At 49.8% G+C, this 23,227-nt stretch overlaps 1 protein-coding gene across 3 annotated transcripts in view; it reads left to right on the forward strand.

Annotated features, from left to right (window-relative positions):
• Window positions 1-22,374, forward strand: part of LOC147633359 (exocyst complex component EXO84B-like) — a 44,578-nt gene extending 22,204 nt beyond the window's left edge. The window contains exons 4-10 of one of the 3 annotated variants that reach the window (XR_015267100.1): window positions 119-179; window positions 336-652; window positions 781-969; window positions 1,181-1,317; window positions 1,450-1,643; window positions 21,925-22,019; window positions 22,134-22,374. Coding sequence is in view for 1 of the 3 variants with exons in the window: in XM_086806427.1 (XP_086662553.1) it covers window positions 119-652; window positions 781-969; window positions 1,181-1,317; window positions 1,450-1,600 (1,011 nt within the window). In the remaining 2 variants the exon portion in view is untranslated. Of the gene's footprint in view, window positions 1-118; window positions 653-780; window positions 970-1,180; window positions 1,318-1,449; window positions 1,644-21,924; window positions 22,062-22,133 lie in introns of those variants that run through there. The other 2 variants (XR_015267099.1, XM_086806427.1) reach the window with 2 other exon arrangements.
• Window positions 22,375-23,227: the final 853 nt, after the last annotated feature.

The following is a 23,227-nucleotide window of genomic DNA, read 5'->3' on the forward strand; positions in this document are numbered from 1 at the left end:
TCCTTGGGATTCTCCTCCTATTCACATTGTCTATGTGAGATTAATAGTCTTGATTTTTTACGGAGTTAAGGAAATATGTGTACTTTGTGTGACGTTTCCTTCTGCCATTGTGGTCCAGGATTTGCTGGAAGATGTCACACCAATAATGACAACACAGTTTGGAAGATTATTACTGGAAGGTGTCTTTAATGTTTTTGGCTTCTATGTCAAACTGCTCATCAAAGCTTTGCTTCATGTGAATGAAGGGGAAGATTTAATACGCATGGATGATGGCACGAAGCTTGTCTCTGCAAAATCTGAGGCACAACAACTTGCTATTTTGGGTAATGCTGCAGCTTTGGCAGATGATCTTCTTCCTTCCTCAGCTTTGAAGTGGCAGGAAGGTGTTTGTGCTCGTAAAGTGTCTCACAAGCATGGCCAAGAAAGGACAGTGGTATCAGGAACCCAGTTGCTGGAGCAAAAGGATTGGCGTCGGCATTTGCAACGAGCTGTAGATGAGCTACGGGATACAATCTGCGAGCAACATATACTTGAAATTTTGTTTGATGAAAATGAGAGGCCCTTACTGACTGCAGACTTGTATTTGAGCTTGCATGATGACGAGAAAGCACACTCTTGGCATCAAGATCCCATGCCATCTGCACCTTTTCAGGTAATACTTGCAAAGACACAGTAGCTTCCTGGCTTTTGCAACAAGCAGTGCATGGACAAGGATGTAGAAGATATTTTGCAGCTGAAAATAAAGATACATGAAGCCTGTTCTCTGACTACTCTTTGCAGGCCCTACTCAAGAAGTTTCAGGGTTTAGAACGAGTAGCTAAAGAAGTTTTAGATGGAAGAGAGAGAGTGGTTGTCTTGCTTTTCATGAGACTTACAGAGGCATTCGTGATGTGGCTTTCCAAAGATGAATACTTTTGGGGGAGCATTGAGGATGGTTCCAAAACCTTGGGTCCGACTGGGCTACAGCAAGTATGTTCTGGAACACAGCTAGAGACACGCAAACTTCATACCGTTTCTAGGCACGCAGAGTATTGTGAACACTCCCCACAACCACCACCCCCCCGCCTGCCACCCCCCCCCCCCCTTCCTCCGGCACGCTCAGGGGCGTGTTTTGATTGTTTTTCTGTTGTAAAAAACTCAAGTGGTTCATCAGAGGGATTAACTATCCATAGTGGACCAGTTTGTGTTTGATATGCAGTTCGTCGTCCAGATTGCATCAGCTGGTCGGTATGCATCGAGAAAGATGCGGCAAACAGTGTCAGCTATGATATCTCGAGCAGAGAAAGCACTTTCTGCATCCGGATTAGATCCAAAAAGGTCTCTTTTCTCTTGAGATAATCAGACTCTAGTCATGAGTTTTTCTTTTTAATCCTTTCCAATGTTTAGGCTATTACAGAGGTGCCAGATCCTTTGATCTATTTTGACATTGTGACAATTGTGTGCTTTCAGTGTATTGCAAGATGATGAATGGTTTGAAGATAATGCCAAGAGAATGCTACACAAGATTCTTGCTGACATTGCGAATTCCACATCAGATAAGCAAGAACCTGGGGATTTTACTTTAGAGTCGGGCGCCCTTTCTGAAGAAGGCAGCTTATGATTGTATCTGTCAATTTTATACTGGCCTTTTGTCTCCAACTGAGGTGTGTATTTCACCCGCCCCTCTGTCCACCTTAGGCCCCTTCTGCTTCCATTCTTCTTCCCGTCTTATTTTGCTATTTTTCCACTTTTTTTTCTTTTCTTTCCTTTGTTTCTCTTGCGCTTGCCCTTGGCAGCCCACAGCTTCTCTGGGTGACTGCTGCTCTGCCCAGATCTGCCCAGATCCAAGCCCCCGCCTGCTGCCCTCCTAGCTGCCCACTGCCTGGCCAAAACTGCTGGCTGCTCACCCATGGTCGACCAGCTGCCCACCTGTGGCCATCCCGTGCCCTGATCAGAGCTTTGTTGAGCTCCCCCCAATCCATGTTAAAAAACTGTGCAGTAGAGGCTCTATAGATCAGTTTGGGCAGCAGTAATAAGTGCTGTCAAGGAGACTGTAGCATCAGTTTTGCGACAGAGAGTAGTGTGTGCGGGTGGCGAGCGGGTGTCGAGTAGAGGGAACATGATGATCGAGATGCACTCTCAGCACTCAAGGGTGCTGAGGAACGGCAGCAAAGAGGGTGACGGCAGTGGTGACTGTGGTTGATGGCACCAATGGGCAGCAGCAGCTGACGGGCAATGATGACTTGCGGTGACTAGGGTGTAGATGCATCGAAGTACGGCACTGAGCATCAGCTGGCTGAAAAGAACACACTGGCCAGCAAGGCCAGTTCAGGCAGAGCTCTGCCTAGGGAGCGGGCGGCTCAGTGACAGTGCTTGCTCCCTAGGTCCACCCAGCCGGCGGGGCTATCACGAGCTCTGCCACCCCCAGCGGCGAGTTGGTGGAGCAGTGGGAGGAAACGACGGCTCGCCGGCAGCGCTGGCAGAGATGTGCGGACGAGCAGAGGAGGTAACAGCGGTGGCAAGTGAGCAGGCAGGTGGGTAGCAGTGGCTCTGATACCAATTATTGCACAAGCTTATGGTGGATGAAAGACACCTATCGTGCGAGAGAGTGCAGAGATAATGAGATAAGATGAGAGAGAGAGATGACAAGGCTCAGTGTTGCACGACTCAATGATACTCTTGATTGATGATTTTGAACCTCACCAAGTACAATACTTTTATATGCATAATCCTCATCTTTTGACTTATTCACACACCCTAGAATAATGACACATGGCATATTCCATGACATCTAGCCTTAGAGACTGTTCACACACACACTAGAGGTGGTTCACACACACACACACACACATACACACACACTAGAGGTGGTTCACACACGCACACACACACACATACACACAGGGCTGTTGCTCCAATCCCCATCAGTCTCGAAGGCGGTAGTTCCCGGCGTCCCCGGGCCACGAGACTGACCCGCGGCATGCAAGACATGAAAACAAGGCACACATGTAGCAAATCATCTAACCAGCCAAGCAGGTATGAGATGCATATGCATATGAAACATTTCAATGTTCACCATCCTTGTACCTGTCTTGGGCCAAAAGCCAAGCTAATAGACCCAGGGATGAGATCACAAAGCCAAGCTAGTGTGATCCTGTGCCTAGCCAAGTGAGGACTTCATGCCATCCAAGTTGGAATTCATGCCAGCCAAGCTCTTTCCGTGTCAGCCAAGCTGGGGTTTAATATTTATCTTTCCATAGGCAAACTGGATACACATCATGTGACCACCTCCATGCCTGCACATAAGCAAATTGGATACACATCTTGTGATGATCTCTATGCTTACACATGCATTTAATTATACATTAGGAGCAAAGTTATGACAGGGCATCGTTGCCTCCCATATACAAATGTTACTCCTTGGGCCTTCTGGCATCGTTGCCACCCAAAGTAGAGCATGTCCAATTAAAATCATTACATAAGCAAGATAATGATCAATTCCATTTTAGTATAAACATATATACAATGAAGAGGGCTAGGGCTACAATCCCTCCCTCTTAAATCTGTCTTGATCTCAAGACGTATCAAACCTGTACTTCAAATACATGTGGACCAACTGCTTCCTCATATGCTCGAAGAATATCTGGATAGTCCTTGAAGTACTCTTCTAGCATCCATAGGTGAATAGTTCTTAAACTTCAAGAGGAATTTCCTGACCACTGTCCTTCCTCTTTTTCTCACGGAATGGAATACAATCTGTTCCGGTTGTAAGATTTCTTCTTGTTCTTCCACTTCTGGTGGATCCTCCAATATAGGCTCCTCTGGGGGTAGCCCTATATATGGCTTCAATAAATTGATATGGAAGGCATTATGTATCCTCCAATGATCTGGAAGGTCCAAATGATAACATACATCGTTGATCTTCTTGGTAACTTGAAAAGGTCCATAATATCTAGGGGCAAGCTTAGGTTCCTTGAGCTCCTTTGCTTTTGTCTTTCTGAGTCTTGCTTTATCAAATCGTACGAGCAATAGCCTTTTGAACTTGTGCAAAGGCCGTATCCAAATCTCGAACGAACTCCTCCGCATGGAAGATCTCTTCCTTGGTCTTCAAAATAGGCAACAATAATGGTTTGCCATAAATAATCTCAAAAGTAGCTTTGCTTGTCGAAGAGTGAACAGTGTTGTTATAGGCAAACTCAACCAATGGTAAATACGTCTCCCATTGATCCTTTGCTTCTAGAGCATAACACTTTAGCATATCCAATATAGTGAGATTGGAAATCTCACTTTGTCCATCTGTTTGAGGACGATAAGCCGAAGAAAAATTTAGCTTTGTCCCCATGTTGTCAAAAAGTGCTCTCTCGAGAAGAAACTGGTAGTCCGAGGATGTCTATCCCCTACACTGGATTTGGGTAATCCATGATGTTGAGGCTGCTGAGGAGCTCCCATCGTAGATCCCTCTCCTGTGTCCAGTTGGCGGACGAGAAATCCGGTGAAGGAACAAGGCAAGGCTGGCCCCTAATGAATCTGATGGCTTGGCTGTCCTGCTCTGTCTTGTATCCCAAAGCAAGCCCTGACGAAGTCGACCAAGCAGCGGCTCCCCACGTATACATGCCCTCTGGAGAGAGGGAGGCCAAAATGCACAGCATCCTCAGCCAAATCTGCTGCGCCTGTGGACAGTCCCATAGGCAATGTCTCTGTGTCTCCAATGGGTGGCCGCATCGGACGCAGGCTGACGGAAGGCCACTGTAGACAAGCCAGGTGCCAACTGCAGAGCCCCTGTGGGCAACCAGCCACTAGAAAGTCGAGATCCTGCGTGCCTGTCAGCTAGCCCAGGCTAGACGAGGCCGAGAACCCAACATATGACCCTGCTATGTGCGTACCGCGGGGCTCCAGATGAGCGGATGTCTGGCTCGCTCCTCATCACAAGTGGGAGGTCTCTGAGAAAGCCCCGTTCTCAGCAGCTCCCAACGCAGGATGCTCAAGGCAAATCTGTCCTCCCATCCTCTACCGAGGCCTGTCCTCCTCATCTCTATCAAGATCCACCGTATCTCTGGTGCCCAAGTGCCCCTTGTTGGGGGAGCTCTAGCCTGCAGCCGCTGAAATAGAAGCTCCTTCCAAGGCTCAGCGCCTAGAAGCAGCCCCCGAACAATAAGCTTCCCGAGCAAGGCTCTACTCTGATCAGTTGGATCTATAATGCCCAAGTCCCCCTGGGCCAGCGGAAGAGTAATAACTGCCCAAGCAACCTTAGCCCGGGCCGGCTAACCATCCCGCCCAGACCAAAGAAAGTTCCTGATCAGCCTCTGTACCTGGCTGATGCGAGAGCTCGAGAGATCCAGCAAGACGTGATGTACCACATAGTCGCTAAAAGCACCTGATTTGTCACCACCACCCTCCCAGCCAAGGATAGCCTAGCTGTACTCCAATATAAAAGCTTCTTCCGAATGCTCAGAAGAAGCGGGGCGATCTGCTGCTCAGGTGACAAATCAAGTCCAATCTGGCGTCCCAGATATCGCACTGCTGTGCCAGGAGGAATCCATCTAAAACCCGGGTCTGGGCTCCATGCCAGAGCGGGAGCGCTATTGATCCAAAAAGCCACTATCTTGTGCCAATTGATCAATGCTCCCGAAGCCACACCAAAAACCTGTAGCGATTGCTCTGCCCTCTGTAGATAGGCCTCCTGGCCATGCAAAAACAATCCCATGTCATCAGCAAACTCAGAATCGAGTAGGTCCTCACCCCGGACTGGGAGCTGGAGTGCTCTCAAACCAACCTTCTCTGCTGTCAGATACATGCTCATAGCCTCTGCAAAGAAGAGAAAAAGGAACGGGGCGAGAGGGCATCCTCGACGGACTGATCTAGTCAACTCAAAACTCGGCCCTCGTCCTCCTGCCATCAACACCTGGCTACGAGCTGTGGAATATAGAGCCGCCACTCCTCGAATCCAGTCTGGCTCATAACCCAGGCGAAGCATAGTGCCCTCTAGGAAACCCCAATCGACTCTATCGTATGCCTTCTCAAAATCGAGAAGCATCACGACCAAGTCCTCACCGAGAAATCTAGCTCGGGCCGTCGCCTCCCAGGAGGTGAAAATGTTGTCAAGGATACTGCGCTCCTTGACGAATCTTGTCTGGGTAGCATGAATCAACTCCCCAAGGAAGGGCTGGATCCTCAAACTCAAGGCCTTTGCTAGGACCTTGTAGACAATATTGAGGATCGTAATAGGCCTCCAATGCCGAATATCATGTGACACTCCCTCCCCCTTGGGGATAAGAAAGATCAAGCCCTCTGAAAAGCTTTGTGGCATCACCCCAGTGTCCAAAACATACTGAAAGCCCCTGCGGAGGCATGGCCCCAAAAGGTCCCAATAGCGCATAAAAAAGGCAGGCGCCAATCCGTCCTCCCCAGGGCAACTATGATGCGGAAAGACCCTCAAAGCCTCATCCTCTGAAAGGGGCTCACCCAAAACTGTGCGCATACGATCTGTGACCCTCCTCTGCACATGGGCCCACACAGTCTGTCTGCAAGCATCACGTGCCTCCGTGGCTGGCTCCGTTGAAAGCAGGTCTCTATAGAACTCAGTGGCAATGGCTCTGATCTCCCCGGGCTCAGTGGCTAACGATCCGTCCTGCCTCCTGAGCTGGCGTACTCCTGCTCGAGCATGGCGGGGTCCGGTGATCTCAAAAAACTCCCCAGTCACTCTATCACCAAGCTGCGTCCACTGAGAGGCCTGGCGATGATAGTAGAACTCATGTCTCTGCTCCTCTGCCTCTCTAACCTCCTGGCGTGCCTCGCTCAGTTGGGACACCACCCACTCACATGAAGGCAGCTGCTCCTGAAGACGCTGGAGCGAAGCAAGGCTATGTCTCAAGCGACGCTCCCGCTCTCGTGTCTCTCCCAGCCGTGTCAAGTTTGTAGCGTGCAAAAAAGAGTTGAGCTCGATGAGTCCCTGGGCACACTAGCCTGCTGCATCCAGGTCAGAGCTCTGGCTATCCTGCCATATCCTCTCAATGTCCTCAGAAAGACTGGGATTTGTAAGTATCCTCTCTGGGATCCTCAACTGCAAGCTGGTCTCTCGTGTCCTCTCCTTAAGTGTCAAAATAACTGGCTCATGGTCTGAAAAAGAGGAGCCAGCGAGAATGCCAACAGAGCCACCACGCTCCCCGAACCTGTCGCCCACATAGAAGCGATCAATCCGTGATAGATTAGTCCCTCCCTGCCGGCGATCCGACCAAGAAAAACTAAGACTGTCCTGAGAGCGGGAGAAAGCCTCATGCTGCCATGCATCAGTGATCCGCAATGTCATACAAAATCGCTCCCAAGCTGCAAGCTCCGTGCCGTGCACTGTAACATGACTGCCTCCCACCCTATCGGCCGGGTCCTCAAGCATGTTGAAGTCTCCCCCGACACACCAATGTGCGGCCTCGGGCAATGCATCTGTAACAAGGGTCCAGAACTCTGCTTTTGCACTAGCATGGTTGGGCGCATAGACATTGAGCACACCAAAGTGCTCATTGTGCATCCTCAGAATAACATACTGTGCTCTACCAGGCACAATGACCCTGCGATCCACAATGGCCTGCCGCCATACATCCGCAATGACCATACATACTTCTCCCTGCCCACCCAAGGGGCCATAACCTGCAAACCAAAATGTGTCCCATCTACCAGGCATCACCGAACCATATCTCCGAATCCTGCTCTCACTCAAATGGTGCTCCTGCATCATCAGAATATCATTACTGTCCCCAACCAGGCATCTCTGAAGCTCTTGCCTCAAGCAACCATGATAACGTACATAGTGTGCGCCGCCAAGGCCTTGTACATTCCATGAGATGATCCTCATGGATGACTTGCTGAGGTGGAGGCTGTCTCAGCCATACGGCGGGGCTTCGCAAGCGGCTTGGATGGAGAGTAGTCCCCATCCGAGCGGCTACGAATCTGCCCACCCTGTGTGCTGCAAGAGTCTCGGACCAGGCGCTAGTGGGCTGTGTCCCATGGCGACTGCCTCCCGCTCAGAGAGAGAAACCTCATGTATGCATACATAGCCAGGGTCTCGTGCTAGGTCTGCCACTATGCGACCCGGAGGCATCCGCACTCCCGGTATCAAAGAAATGTGCCAACTCCCAGAGTCGGCCTATCACGTCTGTCATCTCCAGATCGCTCACATGGTGAGAAAACTCAACTGCCTGAGTCTTCAAAATACTAAGAGCGAGATCCAGAGTCCACTCCCGGTCGCTAGTGCCGCAGAGAGGGAAGGAGAAGACCACCGCTGAATCAAGTGCCTCCTCCCCTCGGGCTGGAGGTATCACCACATGAACTCTGATGGGTGCTGGCTCATGGGGGCCCTCCGCTCCAAAAAGGCATGTGAAGGAGTAGTCGAAAGCCTCCGAGCGCTGTCTAGTGTGTCGAGACTACTCAGTCGACTGCGGATAGAGGATATCCGTGAAGCACGAATCGGCATTGTAGGTCTCCTTTGCGATGCTCGAGCAAGGTCGGTGCTCAGTGCCCGCCGGACTGCAGTTGAGCGCCAGGGTACTGCCAGTGCCTCCCGGGGAGCTGAGGCGAGCGGAGGGGGAGGAGGGGGGGGAGAAGGGGGTGGGGAAGGAGCCGCTGAAAAAGCGGGAGCGGGAACGGGAGGAGGCGAAGGTGGAAGCGAGCCGGGAGGGGGGGACGGGGGCGAAGGGGGGGGTGCTGGCATCTCGTGATCCTCAGTCTGCGCTGGGGTCTCCTCCTGGAGGGGAGCAAAGCTGTTCCTCACTGAAACCCAGTGATGCTGAGGCTGTGACTGCTGCTGCGTCGGTCTCTGGGCATGTTGCTGTGGCTGTCTCCCTCTACGGCGCCCCTGTCCAGGCTGCCAATCCGAGGTCTCTGTGGGCTGAGCAGGTGTCCCGGAGGTTGCCTGCTGAGCCGCATTTGTGGGCGGGCCATCGGGGGTCTGCTGCTGCGGTGAAGGTCGGGGTCTCCTGTGAGGGCAGGCCTTGGCCAGGTGGTCGGCCTGCCTGCATATAAAACACTGGTTCGGGAGCCCTGAAAACTCCACTCTTTGATCGATCCATCCCCCCCCTATCCTAGGTAACTGAACGACCTTCGGAAGGGAGGAGATGTCGGGAACCAAAACTCTGACCGAAGGCAGGCCAGCTGCTCTAGCCACCACTGAAGCTACTGTGGGGCCAGTCTCAAGCACCGAGCCCACCAATGATCCTATCCTAGAAAGGAGCGGAAGGTACTCGCGGCGAAGTCCAGGAAAGCAAACTGTGACATGGAATAGGCGCTCTCCCTGCTCGGCCGCTGCTGGGTCAAAACCATGCTGCCAAGGTCTGAAGAAGGCCCGAGCGCCCCTGATGTCAAGGGGACTCATGGCTAGGACTTGGGCCATGCTCTGGGCTGTCTCGAACTCAATCTGGTAGTGTCCGCGGCCCAGTAACTGAACGTCCAGGATGTTGCCCACATCTACAAGAAGGCAGGCCTGGAGAAGATCCCGGATCTCCCCTCTGTTGGGGCGAGTGCCAACTATACGGCAGATGGTGGAATGTGCCTGGAGGCGTTCCACCTCTGCGGCGAGGCTCGCTTCCTCTTCTGGCGAATGAGAAAGCCTGATGGGGGTATCCTCAGGGGCTATCCTCAGGGGCGGACGAGGGGGTTGCGGAAGAGTCCCTCTGAGGTGGGGCGGGAGGAACCTCCATCAAAGTGTGAAGCTGAGTCGAGGGCGAAGTGAAAAACGGAGGGTCCTGCAAGAACCGAGCTGCACAAAAAAGGCGGAGCGGGGAGGGGAAGAGGGGGAAGGGCGGAAGACAGAGGGGAAGGGGTGGAAGACAGAGGGGAAGGGGCGGAAGACAGAGGGGGGCGGAAATAACAGAGGGGGAGGGGCGGAGAAAAAAAGGGGGGGCAGCGGGGAACGAAAGGGGGGGGGGTCGGGGGCAGGCAGGGGGGGCGGGACGCGGAGGAAGGGGGGGAACGGGGGGCGCGAAGGAGACGGGGCAGGCGGGCAGGGGGCGACGGGCGCGAGAAGCACAGGGGCGCGGAGGGGGGGTTGCGAGCAGGCGGGGAGAGGCAGTCACGAGGGCGGGGAGGGGGGGTGCGTGCAGGCGGCAGCTCGAGCAGGGGGGGGGCGAAGGCTTCAGCGAACCGACATTAAATTCTTCTTAATCCCAAGTACATACAATACATCTAGAAGACATGCTGGATCTATCTTCTTATGCCAAGGCATACCCAGAATTACATCACAATGTCCAATTTTACCAACTACAAAGTTCTCATGATCCACATAATCCCCAATCCGTAAGCGGAGCTTTCCCAGAATAGGAGTCACTTCGGCTGACATTCCTTCAACCTGCTATAATAGGGGTTCTGAATCTATCCGGAGGTAGGTTCATGGCTTCAACCACTCGTGGATGGATATAGTGGTGGGTAGCACCGCTATCGAAGTGGATAAGTACGGATTGGTTTGCCACTTTGCCCCAAGCTTTGAAGAGTTGCCTCTTCTTTGATGGAGTATCATCTTGATGTTGAAGTTCTTTAGGTAAAGCATTGCTTTGGGGTGGTTTGGCTTCTTGACTTGGCTTATCAGGTCATTTTGCAGCCATATGTCCTTTCTTTCCACATTGGAAACATTTACCTTCTTTGACATATTCCTCAAGTTGCTTGCGGGATAGCTTCTTTTGGTACAATGGGGGTTTTCTCTCATTTTTATTTTTCTTTTCCTGTCGCTCATTTCTTGCTTGAGATCCCCCTTTGAATTTCTTCTTTTGAAACGAGTCTCGAGTCTCACTCTTTGATTTGCCCACCATCCAAGGCATATATAAAGCTTCCGCTTGTAAGGCTTTGTCGTGGGTTTCTTCCAAAGTTTTTGGTCCCATCATATAAACTGCTTGATAAAGCTTTGGTTGCAATCCATTTACAAACTTTCGCATTTCCATCAATGGTGGAATAGGAGTATATGAGGTAAACTTTAATGAGACGGCTGAAAAATTATTAAGATATGTTGCCACACTTTCTCCCGCTTTTTGCTTTACCTCATCCCATTCCTTCTGTACGTCTGCCTCAAAGGTAGCAGGAAGAAACTTTTTGTTAAACATGGTTTTGAAATTAGCCCATGAGGTAGGCTCGGTCCCTTCGTGGACTACCTTTAGCCGCCAATTCAAGGCGGCATCTTTCAAATGCATACGAACCGTGCGTAGTTTGGACTTTTCAGAGAAGTCCTCTCCTCCAAAGGCGGCGTCAAACTGTTTGATGAAGGATAGAGCTTTTTGAGTGTCCCGCTTTCCATAGAAGTTATCAAACTTTACGCTTTTCTCTCCTGGTTTGAAGTCTGCTTTGTTGGTTGAAGGCTCCTTTGCCTTCTTCTTTTTTGCTTGATCTGAAGAAGCTATATTTGATAAAACGGGTCTTGGGGAAGCTTCTCTCTATCCTCCATAAGTTATAGATCGGGTGCCTCTGGGTTCTTCTCTAAAGGAAACCCCTTTACCTCGTAGATAGGCCTTGGCGGCTTCCACACCTTGAGCTTCAGTAGTCTGATCTTTGATAAAATCTTCGAACATCTGAGCTCTTCTGTAGTCTTGTTCCTTTTTGGCTCTCTCCAAGCTAGGAACTCTGCATCTTGAAGATACCTTTTGAACTTTTGAAATTCTCGATATTCGGCTGATGTCATGACTGCGGTCTCATGAGAGATAGACTGGCGGCCTTGGATCTCTTCTGGATGTCCTGGGTTGTCTTCAAAGTTATTCCCTTCTTGAGGTCCTTGGTCTCCCTCAACTCTCGACATGGCTTTGTTACTCCAAAAAAGATTTCTTCTAGAGAAATCCTGCTCTGATACCACTGTAAGCCCAACGGAGCGTGCAGTAACAGATGCAACCACGTGTACGAGAGATAGAGAGAGAGAAGGGGAGAGCAAGATGGGAATAGGGGATTTACACGGTACACCACACTGAGCGGGGAACAGGCCCCACCCCCTCTTTAAGAATTTATTTCAGGAACGATCCACGGGCTTTCCCAAGCCAGGACCAATACAACAAATGAATACAATATCAAACAAAGGTGTCGATGTCAAGATCGGGCCGGGGTTGATGTTGAGGCACAAGATAACCGATGCTGAGCTTGCCACGAGGATGACCCACAAGAGGCTTACACCAGGCTAGTACCAAAATCCAAAGAATCCAACTGATGTTCTCAAGTATCCACAAAAAGCTCCTTCTTCCCAATCCAATCCTTTCGCTACTAGAGGTGGCGGTTCTTCAAATGGAAGCTACCAACAAGTGACAGAAAGTCCAATAAACAAGAGGCAAAAACTCCGGTTTTGGAGTGGCGGAGATGCCGGCGGCTAGCGGCTCTGGGGCGGCGGCGGCACTAGCAAAAAATTGCTCTGGGCGGCGGTGATGCCGGCGGCAGGTGGCGGCGGCGCTTCTTCACATGGGATGGAGAAGTGGTGGTTGGTGCTACAAAAGGTTGTAGAAGTAGCACACAAGAGGGTTGATGATGTTATTGCTTTTCCCAAGGAGTTCTCCACGTGGGTCTCCAAGATTTCTTCAATGCTCCACCAAGAGGGTGCTTGGTTCTTTAAATGCTTGAGGGGAGGCTTGCTTTTACCATGCTTTTCTTTTGTTTTTACCACTTGGCTTTTGCTTTTATTTTAATATCAAGCAAAGTTCTTGATTTTAACTTCAGGGCCTTGCTCTTTGAAAAAGCGGCTTATAGCTCTTGACTCAGTTCAACGAGCTCTTTCCAACGGTGTCCTCAGCTTTTTGGTCAACAAAGTTTGACTTTTGCTTTTTCTTGCTTTTTGACCCAGACAAGTGCTTTTTCCCATTCCAACTTTAGGAAACCTGTTTCCATGTGTCCGGGCATGAGTTTTATTATGAGAAAAGAGCATGGAGGACCAAATAGTTACAAGTCCCATCAGCAAGGGAAGTGACAAATCCTTATACTGCAGACTGAAATAGGTATGACCTCTCCCAAGTCTCATCTCTCCAGTCCCCAAGCTTCCAGCCATCAAGAAGACCTCTCCTACTAACAAGCAGCTCCGAAGCTTTCTTTTCGGCACTAGTCGTATAGGAACCTAACCCTCCTTTCCTGTCCCTCGTATCTTACACTGTATTGAAATCACCCATGAGAATCCAAACATGGTTGATCAAGGTTGGCCAGCAACTCCCAAAGCTGCTTTCTTTGTTTGGCAGTGTGCCAACCATAATCATTCATAATCCATCTTATTTCCCCCAAGATCTGTACTTCCACCACAACAGCTCTCCCATTGGAATGATTTGCAACAAGGGAGGGATGAAGTCTACACTCATGACCGCACTGAATCCTCTGTCTGGCCCCCAATAGAACACCAGCCATTCCCATCTTCCTTTCACCATTGTAGCCATGGAGATTGTGCTCTTGGACAGCCCAGATATCACATCCCTTACCTTCACTTGCTCCCAAAAGGAAGCGTGCTTCCCCTTATCTCTAATCCCCTTTACATTCCAGCTTACACCTCACAGAAACCCTTTCATTGAGGGGCAGTGTTGGGAACCAGCTCCTCACCATCCTCTTCTCCCTTAGAATCTTCACCCTGGCCCAGATTCCTTACTCCAGCTTTATGGCCCAAGATTCCACCTTTCCTTGCCTTTTCCGTTCCCATTTCCCTTCAACTTTCTCCTCTCTTTTCTCTTTCTCAACACCTCCATCACTTTTTCCTCCTCTACAGTACGTGGCCATGTGGCCAAATCTGCCACGTACAAAGCAAGCTCCAGGGAAGGTGCTGAATTTAAGCCCAATCTCAGAAATACCTATCCCACCCAAGTCTACTGCAACTACCTTTGGGGTTTCAACAAAAGTGTCCCAAATAATACATACTTTTTTTTTCGGGAAAAAGATTCTTTAATTAGTTAAAGAAAAACAGCCGCAAAGGGCTAAGTACAACCACGACGGGCTAGATACAACCTCACCACATATAAGGGTGGAATACAAATGATCAAAGGGGAGGAGATGCTTCTTCTCCGGCTGGCCGCTCTAAGAGGAGAAGGCTATCTCATACAGGGGGGGGAGGGGGGGGGGGGAACAACCATATAGGTGGTTTGTAATGCCAATGGGGTTACCGCCTCTATCTACGAGGAAAGGGCCAGGCCTCCAAAGTCTCAAGAAGGCTTCCCGCCACTTCCGCATGTGGTCAAAACCTCCCTACAGCTTCCCCCACTGACCGCGGAGGGTGTGAATGATATCAAGCCATATGCTCCTGATAATCTCAGCTGGCGGAGTGTGGGTACCCTTGATGGCCTCGTTGCATCTAGCATGCTAGATGTGCCAGGATGCTATGCTACTGCAAATCTCCCATCATTGACATGAGCCTGGTCACCAGTCACCTGTCGATGGGGCTGTGACTGGTACTGCTGTAATACAATGGTGGGAGACCTGAAGAGCTAGTCCTCCCCCATCCTCTTCATAAGTCCTGACCACTCTAGCCTCGTTGGCCCAAGCGACAGTACCCCAAGTGATGATCCAAGTCAATGCCCTGTCTATAGCGAAGATGCGGAGAATCCGCTACCAAATCTGCTAAGCCTTTAGGCAATCCCATGGGCAATGTCGTTGAGATTCCTGGGGGTGGCCGCACCTCAGGCAAGCTGATGACCGACCTCCCGACTGCCAGCCAAGTACCGACCGCCACACTCCTGTGTGCCATCAGCCAAAGAAAGAGAGTGATCTTCCTCAGCCGAAAGCTGTCCCAAAGCCTCTTCTAGAAATCTGAAAGGAAGCGCTGTGATAGGCCCTGAGACTGCCAGTGTGCTATTGTTGCCGGTGTGCCATCTATCTCAGGCATCTGGATAATGTGGCTGTATATACAAAGAAAGGGGCATCCAGAGTCTCCACCCGATCTGTGGAATCATGCCAAGTCCACTCTCCAGGGTCCCATTGCAACCGCGTGAGAGGTCGGCACTCCCAAATCCATAGCCACCAAAGTCTCTCCTTGGCCACCTTGGCTGGTGCTGGATCTATGTGCCATGCCCGTGCCCGAAAACCAATCACCCTCACACTCTGCAAGGTGCAGCCTCTGAAATCCTCCAAGGGGTGCTCTGATCTGTCTAGTCTGCCATGGGATCCAATAGAAAAAGTGAGTAGACCATTGTCCTCATTTGCTCCATTTCATCTGCTCCATGGACCGCCACGAGGCTATCGTGTCTGGTGAACACGCCTAGCCACACCGGGGGGTTGGGTCTGGAATAGGAGTCAACCACTCCCGAGGAATAGCCGAGGCGATGTCGATGCTGAGCCTGTCTCTATCTTGGATCCCTGTCAAGCCTCTCTTGCTATGCCCGAGGTAATTGCCTATGTGCAATCCAATCTCCGAGAGACCTGGCTGGTCCCATGCTCAAGGCACCCTAGGATATATGCGGTCGGGCCCCTAGCATGTGGCCACTGGGTAAACGGATGAGGGGGTTCCAGATCAAAGGCTGCCGAAGCTGCTCCTCTGAGGCTACTGGAACAATCTGTCTGAGGGCTGGCCTAAGATGATCCCAAGCACGAAGTAAACTGGCTGCGAATTTGTCCTCAAAGGCAGGACTAAAACCATGGGCTCGCATCTCTGTAAAGATCCATCTAGTACTTTGTGGCCACGGGCCTCCAAGGCTCGGAGTGCGAGCTGAAACCCGGGCCAAGAGGAAATCCTTCCAAGGCTCACCACCGAGTAGGAGTCCTCAGACAATCAACTTGCAAAAGTAGGGCACGGCTTTGTATAGTTGGATCGATGAGGCCAAGCCCCCCTCTGCTACGTGGCTGAATGATCACTCTCCATGCCACCTTGGCCCTGGCTGGTCTCCCATCACTTCCGGTCCACAAGAAGTTCCGGATCAAATGTTGTATCTGGCCGATACATGCCCGAGAAAAGGCCCAGCACGAGGTGATGTACCACATGGTGGCAAGAAGTACCTGGTTCGCACCACCACTCTACTTGCTAGGGATAGCCTTGTCAAGCTCCAGTATAAAAGCTTCTTCTGAATACTTAGAAGAAGCGGAGCGAGCTGCTGCTCAGGAGAGATATCAATGCCAACCTGGCAACCGAGACTGGAGTGCCCCTCGAGATCCCCTGGAAAGCCTCAACTGGTCGCCAAGTCGGGGTGGGTGTTGAGCCTACCCAAAAACCACACGACTATAGAAATATAGAAGCAAGAGCTAGAAACTGAAAACTAGAAGTGAAATAAGAACAAGACTGAAAGACAAAGAGTTACCTTGAGATGAGTGTAGACAAGACACAAGCTGAATACTTCTTATGATGTGACATCCACAATATATAGGTGTGTAGTACAAGAGATAATAGCCACGCTGATATGTGGGACAAATAAGATGCCACATGGCAGACACACAAGACTTAAGACAAAAGTTTATACTAGACTAGGAAAAGAGTACACCTAGTGTGCACTTATTTCCAACACCCTCCTTAAGTGGACACTAGAAGGAAGACAAAAGACAAGACTGAAAGACAGACAAGACAAGACCAAGACTGAAAGACAAGATAGAAGACAAGATAGAAAAGATCCTGAGACACCCCTTCTCAAGTGATATCCTCATATGGGTCCACAAGGGTAGGGACAAGATGGATCTAAAACAAGACACAGTCAGATTGATAGACAAATAGACAGACAGACAAGACTAGATAGACAAAAGACTGACTGTAGACAAACAAATGGACCTTGAAGACATGCCCTCCTCAAGGGCAACCTCTGCCTCTTGGGTAGAGACAAGAGAGAGGTCCAAAAGTAGAATGAATAAGACAATAGAACCCTTGACCTACATCATCGGTGGTCAAAGTGGTAGACAAGAAAGATGAAGTAATCAGAAAGCCCACTCCTCATCATATGAGGAATGAACAGCAAGATCTGCTGATGGAGATGCTGCAGCAACATGGGCTGAGGTAGATGCAGGGGCTGATGTAGAGGGTTTAGAGTAGCAGTCCTTCTCCCGGTGATTATCACGGCCACAAATGGTGCATGGATGAGCCTTAAAGCAGTCCTTCTCCATATGATTAGTTTTGCCACAATGGGTGCAAGGCTTTCTTACTTTAGAACTTCCTTTCTTTGCTAAAAATGCAGTGTTAGTTACCTTTTGTTGTTGAGTTCTTTCCTCTTCTTGGAGAGCATTGATGATACCTTCAAGAGTAGGATTATTGTGATACTTGAAGGTAGTGACAAGAGTAGCATAGGTGTCAGGTAAGCTCTTGAGAAGCACAGCAATAGCAATATCTTCGGAGATGGGGGACTTCATTGATGCAAGCTGAACCATAAGACTGCGAAGATAATTGACATGAGAGGCTATAGTAGCTCCCTCCTGCATATGTAGATCAAAGAATGAGATCATAAGTGCAATCTTAGAGTTTTTAGAGCGGGGTCCGGTATCCAAAGTGATCCATGCTTGAGAAGCAGAATGTATGTCGGAGATGTGATGAATGTAATCATCTCCAAGACCGAGCAAGATGATAGCATAGGCTTTGTCATTCTTGGCAGTGGGAACGTAAGTGATAACTTGCTCAATGTCGGAATCTTCGGGAGCAGCATGGTGAACAACGTCCCAAAGACCTTCTTTCATAAGATGGCACTTGATTTTGATTTGCCAAGTGTGAAAGTTAGACCCATTGAATTTGTCGATAGACATGAGAGAATGAGTAGAAGAGGCCATGTGGGAAGGTCTTACCTCTTGCTAAGATGCAAGGGCAGTGTCTATTCCCTTACAAGATTGCAGAAATGAATGAAAGAAGAGATTCATCTTCCTGGCAGAGGTCCAGTAGTTGATGCAAATAGCACTAAACCTTTGTTCAGATTTAGCCCAAAATAATGTCGATGTAGATAAATGGAGTGCAGCATGCAACAAATGTCACGAATAGCTTAAATCAGAAACAAATGCAGCCTGTCTTCAAGGAGTCGACCAATTGTAGAGGAGTTCTTTGGGCAGGAAGATGACGGGCAGAACTGAGCGTCCAGAAATTTGATAATGGCAGGCTTTGATTAGTTGCTGGTCGGACAGCAGGAGAACAGGCCGGAAAGATTACGACGGGCTGTTGCTGAAGGATGGGGCAAACAGGAGCAGCCAGATTTAGGAACAATGACGGGCATATTCAGCAGGATATGACGACCAAAATGTGGCGCAGATTTGTAGCAAGAGATGGCGATCACAAATAGGAGAGATCGAGGCAGATTTTGGCGAGGAGAATGGTTATTGTGCCCTCCAGAAAGCTCCAATCCACCTTGTCATAATCTTTCTCAAAGTCTAGGAGTAGCACAATGAGGTCTTGTTGCCGCATCCTGGCCGAAGCTGTTGCCTCCCAAAAGGTAAAGATGTTGTCTAGAATGCTTTGATCCTGAACAAAACGAGTTTGAGTGTCGTGGATCAAGTCTGGGAGAGAAGGCTGAAGTCGCATGTTGATGGTCTTGGCCAAAGTCTTATAGGCCATCCCTAGAAGCGTGATGGGTCTCCACTGTCCGATCTCCAATCTATCACCACCCTCCTTGGGAATCAGATGTATCAAGCCCTCTGTGAGCCTCTCTGGCATGGCACCTGTGAGCATAATCTCATTGAAGGCAGCACGAAGGCCACCTTCCATGAGGTCCCAATGGCAAAGAAAGAAAGAAACAGGAAGCCCATCCACCCTCGGGCATTTGCCCTTGGGTAATGTTGCCACCGCCTCCACCAGCTCCTCTGAAGTGAAAGGGGTCAATAAGAAGGACCGAAGGGAGGGGGGAACCACCTCTCTCGTGTGCCTCCAGACTCTCGCGTGCGCATCCATCACCTGAAATCCGTGGCGATGTCTCACATGTGGGGGATTAAAAACAATAGCTCCAACCTGGCCACGCAGCATGCGAATACCGTCTCTCCTCTTGTGGGGGCCAGCTATCTCAAAGAAGTCTCCAGTAACTCTGTCACCGGCTTGAGTCCAGAATGAAGCCTTGGCATGGTATCTATACTCCACTCTCCTCTCCTCAATGGACTGAATCTCCGTGCCGGTGGCAGCAATCTGACTCTCAATCCACGGGCTGTCTGGGGAACTCTCGTGAAGACGCTGTAAAGAGGCTAGGCCCCTCCTTAGACTCCTCTCTTGCTTCCGAAATCCCTCCAATCTACTCTGGGTTGCATCCTATAAAGAAAATACTGATCTCCCCAAGGCCATCATCCAAAGTGCACGCTGCAGAGCTTGAGGAAAAGTCCAGTCCCGCCCATATCTGCTCGATCCAGCTGCAAATCCCGAGGTCCTGAATGAAGCTTTCTGGAATCCTGGGGCTCGCATGCTTGTCATGCCTCCATGGGTCCTCTAGGGACATAATAACTAGGGCATGATCTGAAAATGTAGTGCCTGCCAGAATACCAACCATGCCTCCACGGCTGCAAGCCCACTTGTCGACATAAAACTTGTCTAGCCGAGAGAGGTTGGGGCGAGTGCTCTGCCTATCCGATCGAGAGAAGCTAAGACTCCCAGGGCTACACCCAAACTTTGGAAGATGCCAAGGGTCCTGTCCCCTAAGAATCAATATCATCTCCTCCCATGCAGAGTACTCCGCTCCTGAGATTGTGGCGGTGCCACCTCCAAGTCTGTCCTCTGCTGCCTCTTATCATATTGAAGTCATCGGCCATGCACCAAAAATCAGCCTGGGGCAGGGCCTGTTGGACAGTGCTCCAAAGATAGCTCTACCTACAGCAGCATTCGGGGCATAAATGATGAGGAAGCCAACGCTATCCTCCCCAATCAGAATGGTAATCCATTGAGCATGTCCTGGAACTATGACTCCCAATCCTGTCACAAACGGCAGAAGCTACTCACTGACAGAGAGAGACACTCCTCCCTACGTCCCTGAAGGGCCGAAGGATGGAGACCAACAAGTATGACTCTTGCCTGGTAGAATCTTCCCGCAACGGCGGGTACGCCCCTCAGTAAGATGGTGCTCTTGGAGGACAAGAATGTTGATGGGTCCCCCCACCATAGCTCGCTACAGCTTTCCTCTAAGGACGCCTCGTTCCTGAAAGCACTGAGGCCCCCCTAAGCCCTGAATGTTCCATGATACAATCCTCATATCAATCTCTGTGAGGCGGAACTATCGGAACTGCCCTCCACTCGAAGAGTCTTGGACGCGGGCGTAGATGGGGAATAGTCACAATCTGTCTTGGTGCGACGTCGCGCCAAGTGGGTGCCCTCCATGGATTGCCACTCTGCCCGAGCGCGAGAGTATATATACTCTGTGCTCCATTGATCACAATGGAGATATCTGTAAGAAGGGGGTAGAGGTACTGCCATAGAGGTATGCATGAACACAAAAAGCAGTACCTCGAGGTTGGAGGTTACCATCTCCCCTCCCTGGTCTCTGTGAGCTGATCCACCAAGCTCCATCCTGGCCAGAGGCCATTAGATGAGTAAGAACGTCGATGATGCGGAGATCCTGTAGATGATGCGATAGCTGAACTGCTTGGCCTTGAATGGTAGCGGCCACCAACTCTGGATCCCACTCTGTCCCGGCCCCCGGGGGCTGCGCTCAAGGGGAAAGAGAAGATCATCGTGCCATTCTCTGGGCAGCGATGTTTAGCTCTGGTGCTCGGCCGGTGACCCAGGCAGGGGCCTGCCGGCCGCCACCCTCCGGTTGATGGGTCGGTCATCCATGGTTGAAACTTGGTGCTCCACGGCTTGGGAACATGCTCCTTCCTCGGCCCCTTGGTGAGGATCTGAGTGGGAAGTAGGAGGGGGAACCACCGGTGGCGGTCTCCTAGATTGACGTCGAGGGCAAGCTCTGGCCAGATGACCCATCTGCCTGCAAATGAAACATTGGCCTGGAAGGCCGGAATATTCCACTCTCTGTAAAATGGGGTCGCCCTGAAGGCTGGGAATAGATATCGTGTGAGGCGTAGACTCCGGCGAGGCAACACAGATGCAGAGAAACGGAATCCTGGCTGCTCGTGCGAGGGCCGAGGCAGCAGTTGGGGGGGGGGGATTCCATCACTCTCCCGATGGCACCATCTATCAATGGGAGAAGAGGAAGGTATTCCTTCTTGAGGCTTGGAAAGCAGACTGTCACGGGGAAGCCTGAAACTCCAACAAGAGGGTTGGATGCCGGGTCAAAGCCGTGCTGCCACCATGCAAAGAAGGCCTGGGCTGTATGCAATGCAATGGGGTCCAGCTGCATGACAAGATTAGACGCCATTGCCGAGTCAAACTCAACCTGGTAGTAGCCACGCCCAACCTTTCGCTTCATGTCAAGGTCATCCCAGTCAGCCCACCCACTTCTTTTGTTCCCCTCTTTCAAACCCCCTTCCCAATCCATCTCAGCAGCACAGCAATGACAGAGCGAGCACGTGCACACTCACTCCCTACACCTGTGATTCTCTCCTTTCGCAAATTTACTGTACTTTCTTTTACATTGAATTTTGGATAGGAATTTTGTCTTGAAGTTGATTGTTTCATAGCTTCCATGCTTTGTACAGCTTTCTGGCATAAGATAGGTATCATACATATAATTTTTCAGTTGGCCTGGGTTTTGCATCCTCTACCTGGGAGCACGTGGAGTGTGTTATGAGCTTTGCTGGGCAGTCACGACTGTTCCCTCTTTCTTACAGAAGCCATGAGTAGCCTCACAAGTGCTTAGATACACTGAGTTGTGCAATACATACGTGCTACTGCTGATTGGAATAAAGAGAGTCTGTTGTTTTAAATAGACATAGATCATCATATATCATTCAATTGCCACTTCTCTAGTGATTTCTTGGTAAGCCGCTCCTGGCATGGGAACAGCAAATTCTGGCCACCTTGGGTGCTCAATGGCATTAGTATGCCCACATAGTTGGGCTCTCAGTTGGGTAGTACACAAAAGAAATGATTGCAATGGAGCATGGCCTAACTTATATTGTCAAATTATAGTCATTGGGACGTGCGCATACATGTTACCTGACTGTATGTGTAGTTGCATGGATAGACATGCTAACGTATTTCTGTTATTGCAGTGGCGTGGAGGTGAAAGGAAACTGGCGAGTCCTATATTATCAGTGGTGATTGATACTTGCATTGAGAAACAACCAAGAAACTTCACAGCCTTTTTGTAAGTCCACACTCAGCTGTAGGTCAATATGTAACATAGCTTACTGCATAATAAAAGGTCTTTGCTTTCAATTTGTTTTCCGAAATCCTAACTTGTACTGGAAGTTTGGAATAGGGAATAGGTATCTAATGTGAAGGAGCTTTCCATCTTTGTTCGAAACACATTCCATTTCTCTGTTTTGGGACATCACCTTTTAAACACACACAATTTACTTCTCTCAGCTTTGAACCTTTTGAAGCGATGTAATGATGAGGAAATGGATTGTGAAGGCAGTCGTTTGGTATTTTATAATTGACACTTTCTAATTCCGGATCCAAAACCAAATCTTAGCTTTAATGATATGTGTTCACTGTTCTTTAATTGTGCTATGCATGTTGCTACTGTTCTACTAATGCTTTTGGTGTTGATAAGCACGTGGTTAAAAAGGTTGTAACTGTGTGGTTAAAAAAGGTTGTCCACAGTTACAACCACACATCACTACAAAGGTTATCCATAGATAGACTAAGGATGCGCATGCCTTGAGGCTTGAGTGCTTTCCTTGTTGCAAAGAGCCCCATCACATTTGCACACGAGGATTCTGATGCAACTTGCAAGAGCTAAGACACAATTCATGTTGCATTAAGAATCTCAAGACACCATGAAAGTTGAATCTGCACGTCAGGAAGCATTAGAACTTATGAAGGGTTGTATTCCATTAACTAGATCTGGAAGGCAAGCAGTGAAGTTTCATAAAAGACATGCCATAAAGTTTCTTGATGGCAAGATAAGGACTGAGGATGCTTGGTCAACTTCCTCAGGTATATGTCACCCACGCGGAGGGGAAGAGTGTGGTCGACTACCTCATTGGGTTCCGCACCTTAATCTCACATACTCCCACACTTCCACATGTTCCCTCCCATGCCAAGGCTTGATCACTTTCACATGTGTGTCAATCTTTGCAGCCACATTAGTCCACTATCACCTGCTCTTCAAATAGTCTCATACCAGCACTACCACTTCTTGCATCAAAAGAGCCCATGTGAAGTCATCCATTTCAAAACACAAGCATTCTTGTGATCACTTACTCCTTGCAAAGCCAGGGGATAGATGAAGTGAAAGCAAGTCTTCGTCGGCGTTCTAGCGTGGCCCCGAGGCATCACATCTTGTGTATGTATGTGACCAGTTGAATGAGGCATTTGTGTGAAGAAGTGGATGGGCTACAAACTGTG

Source organism: Cibotium barometz, chromosome 12 (genome assembly GCF_041138505.1).
Source record: "Cibotium barometz isolate CiBa-2024 chromosome 12, ASM4113850v1, whole genome shotgun sequence".
NCBI classification, from domain to species: Eukaryota; Viridiplantae; Streptophyta; class Polypodiopsida; order Cyatheales; family Cibotiaceae; genus Cibotium; species Cibotium barometz.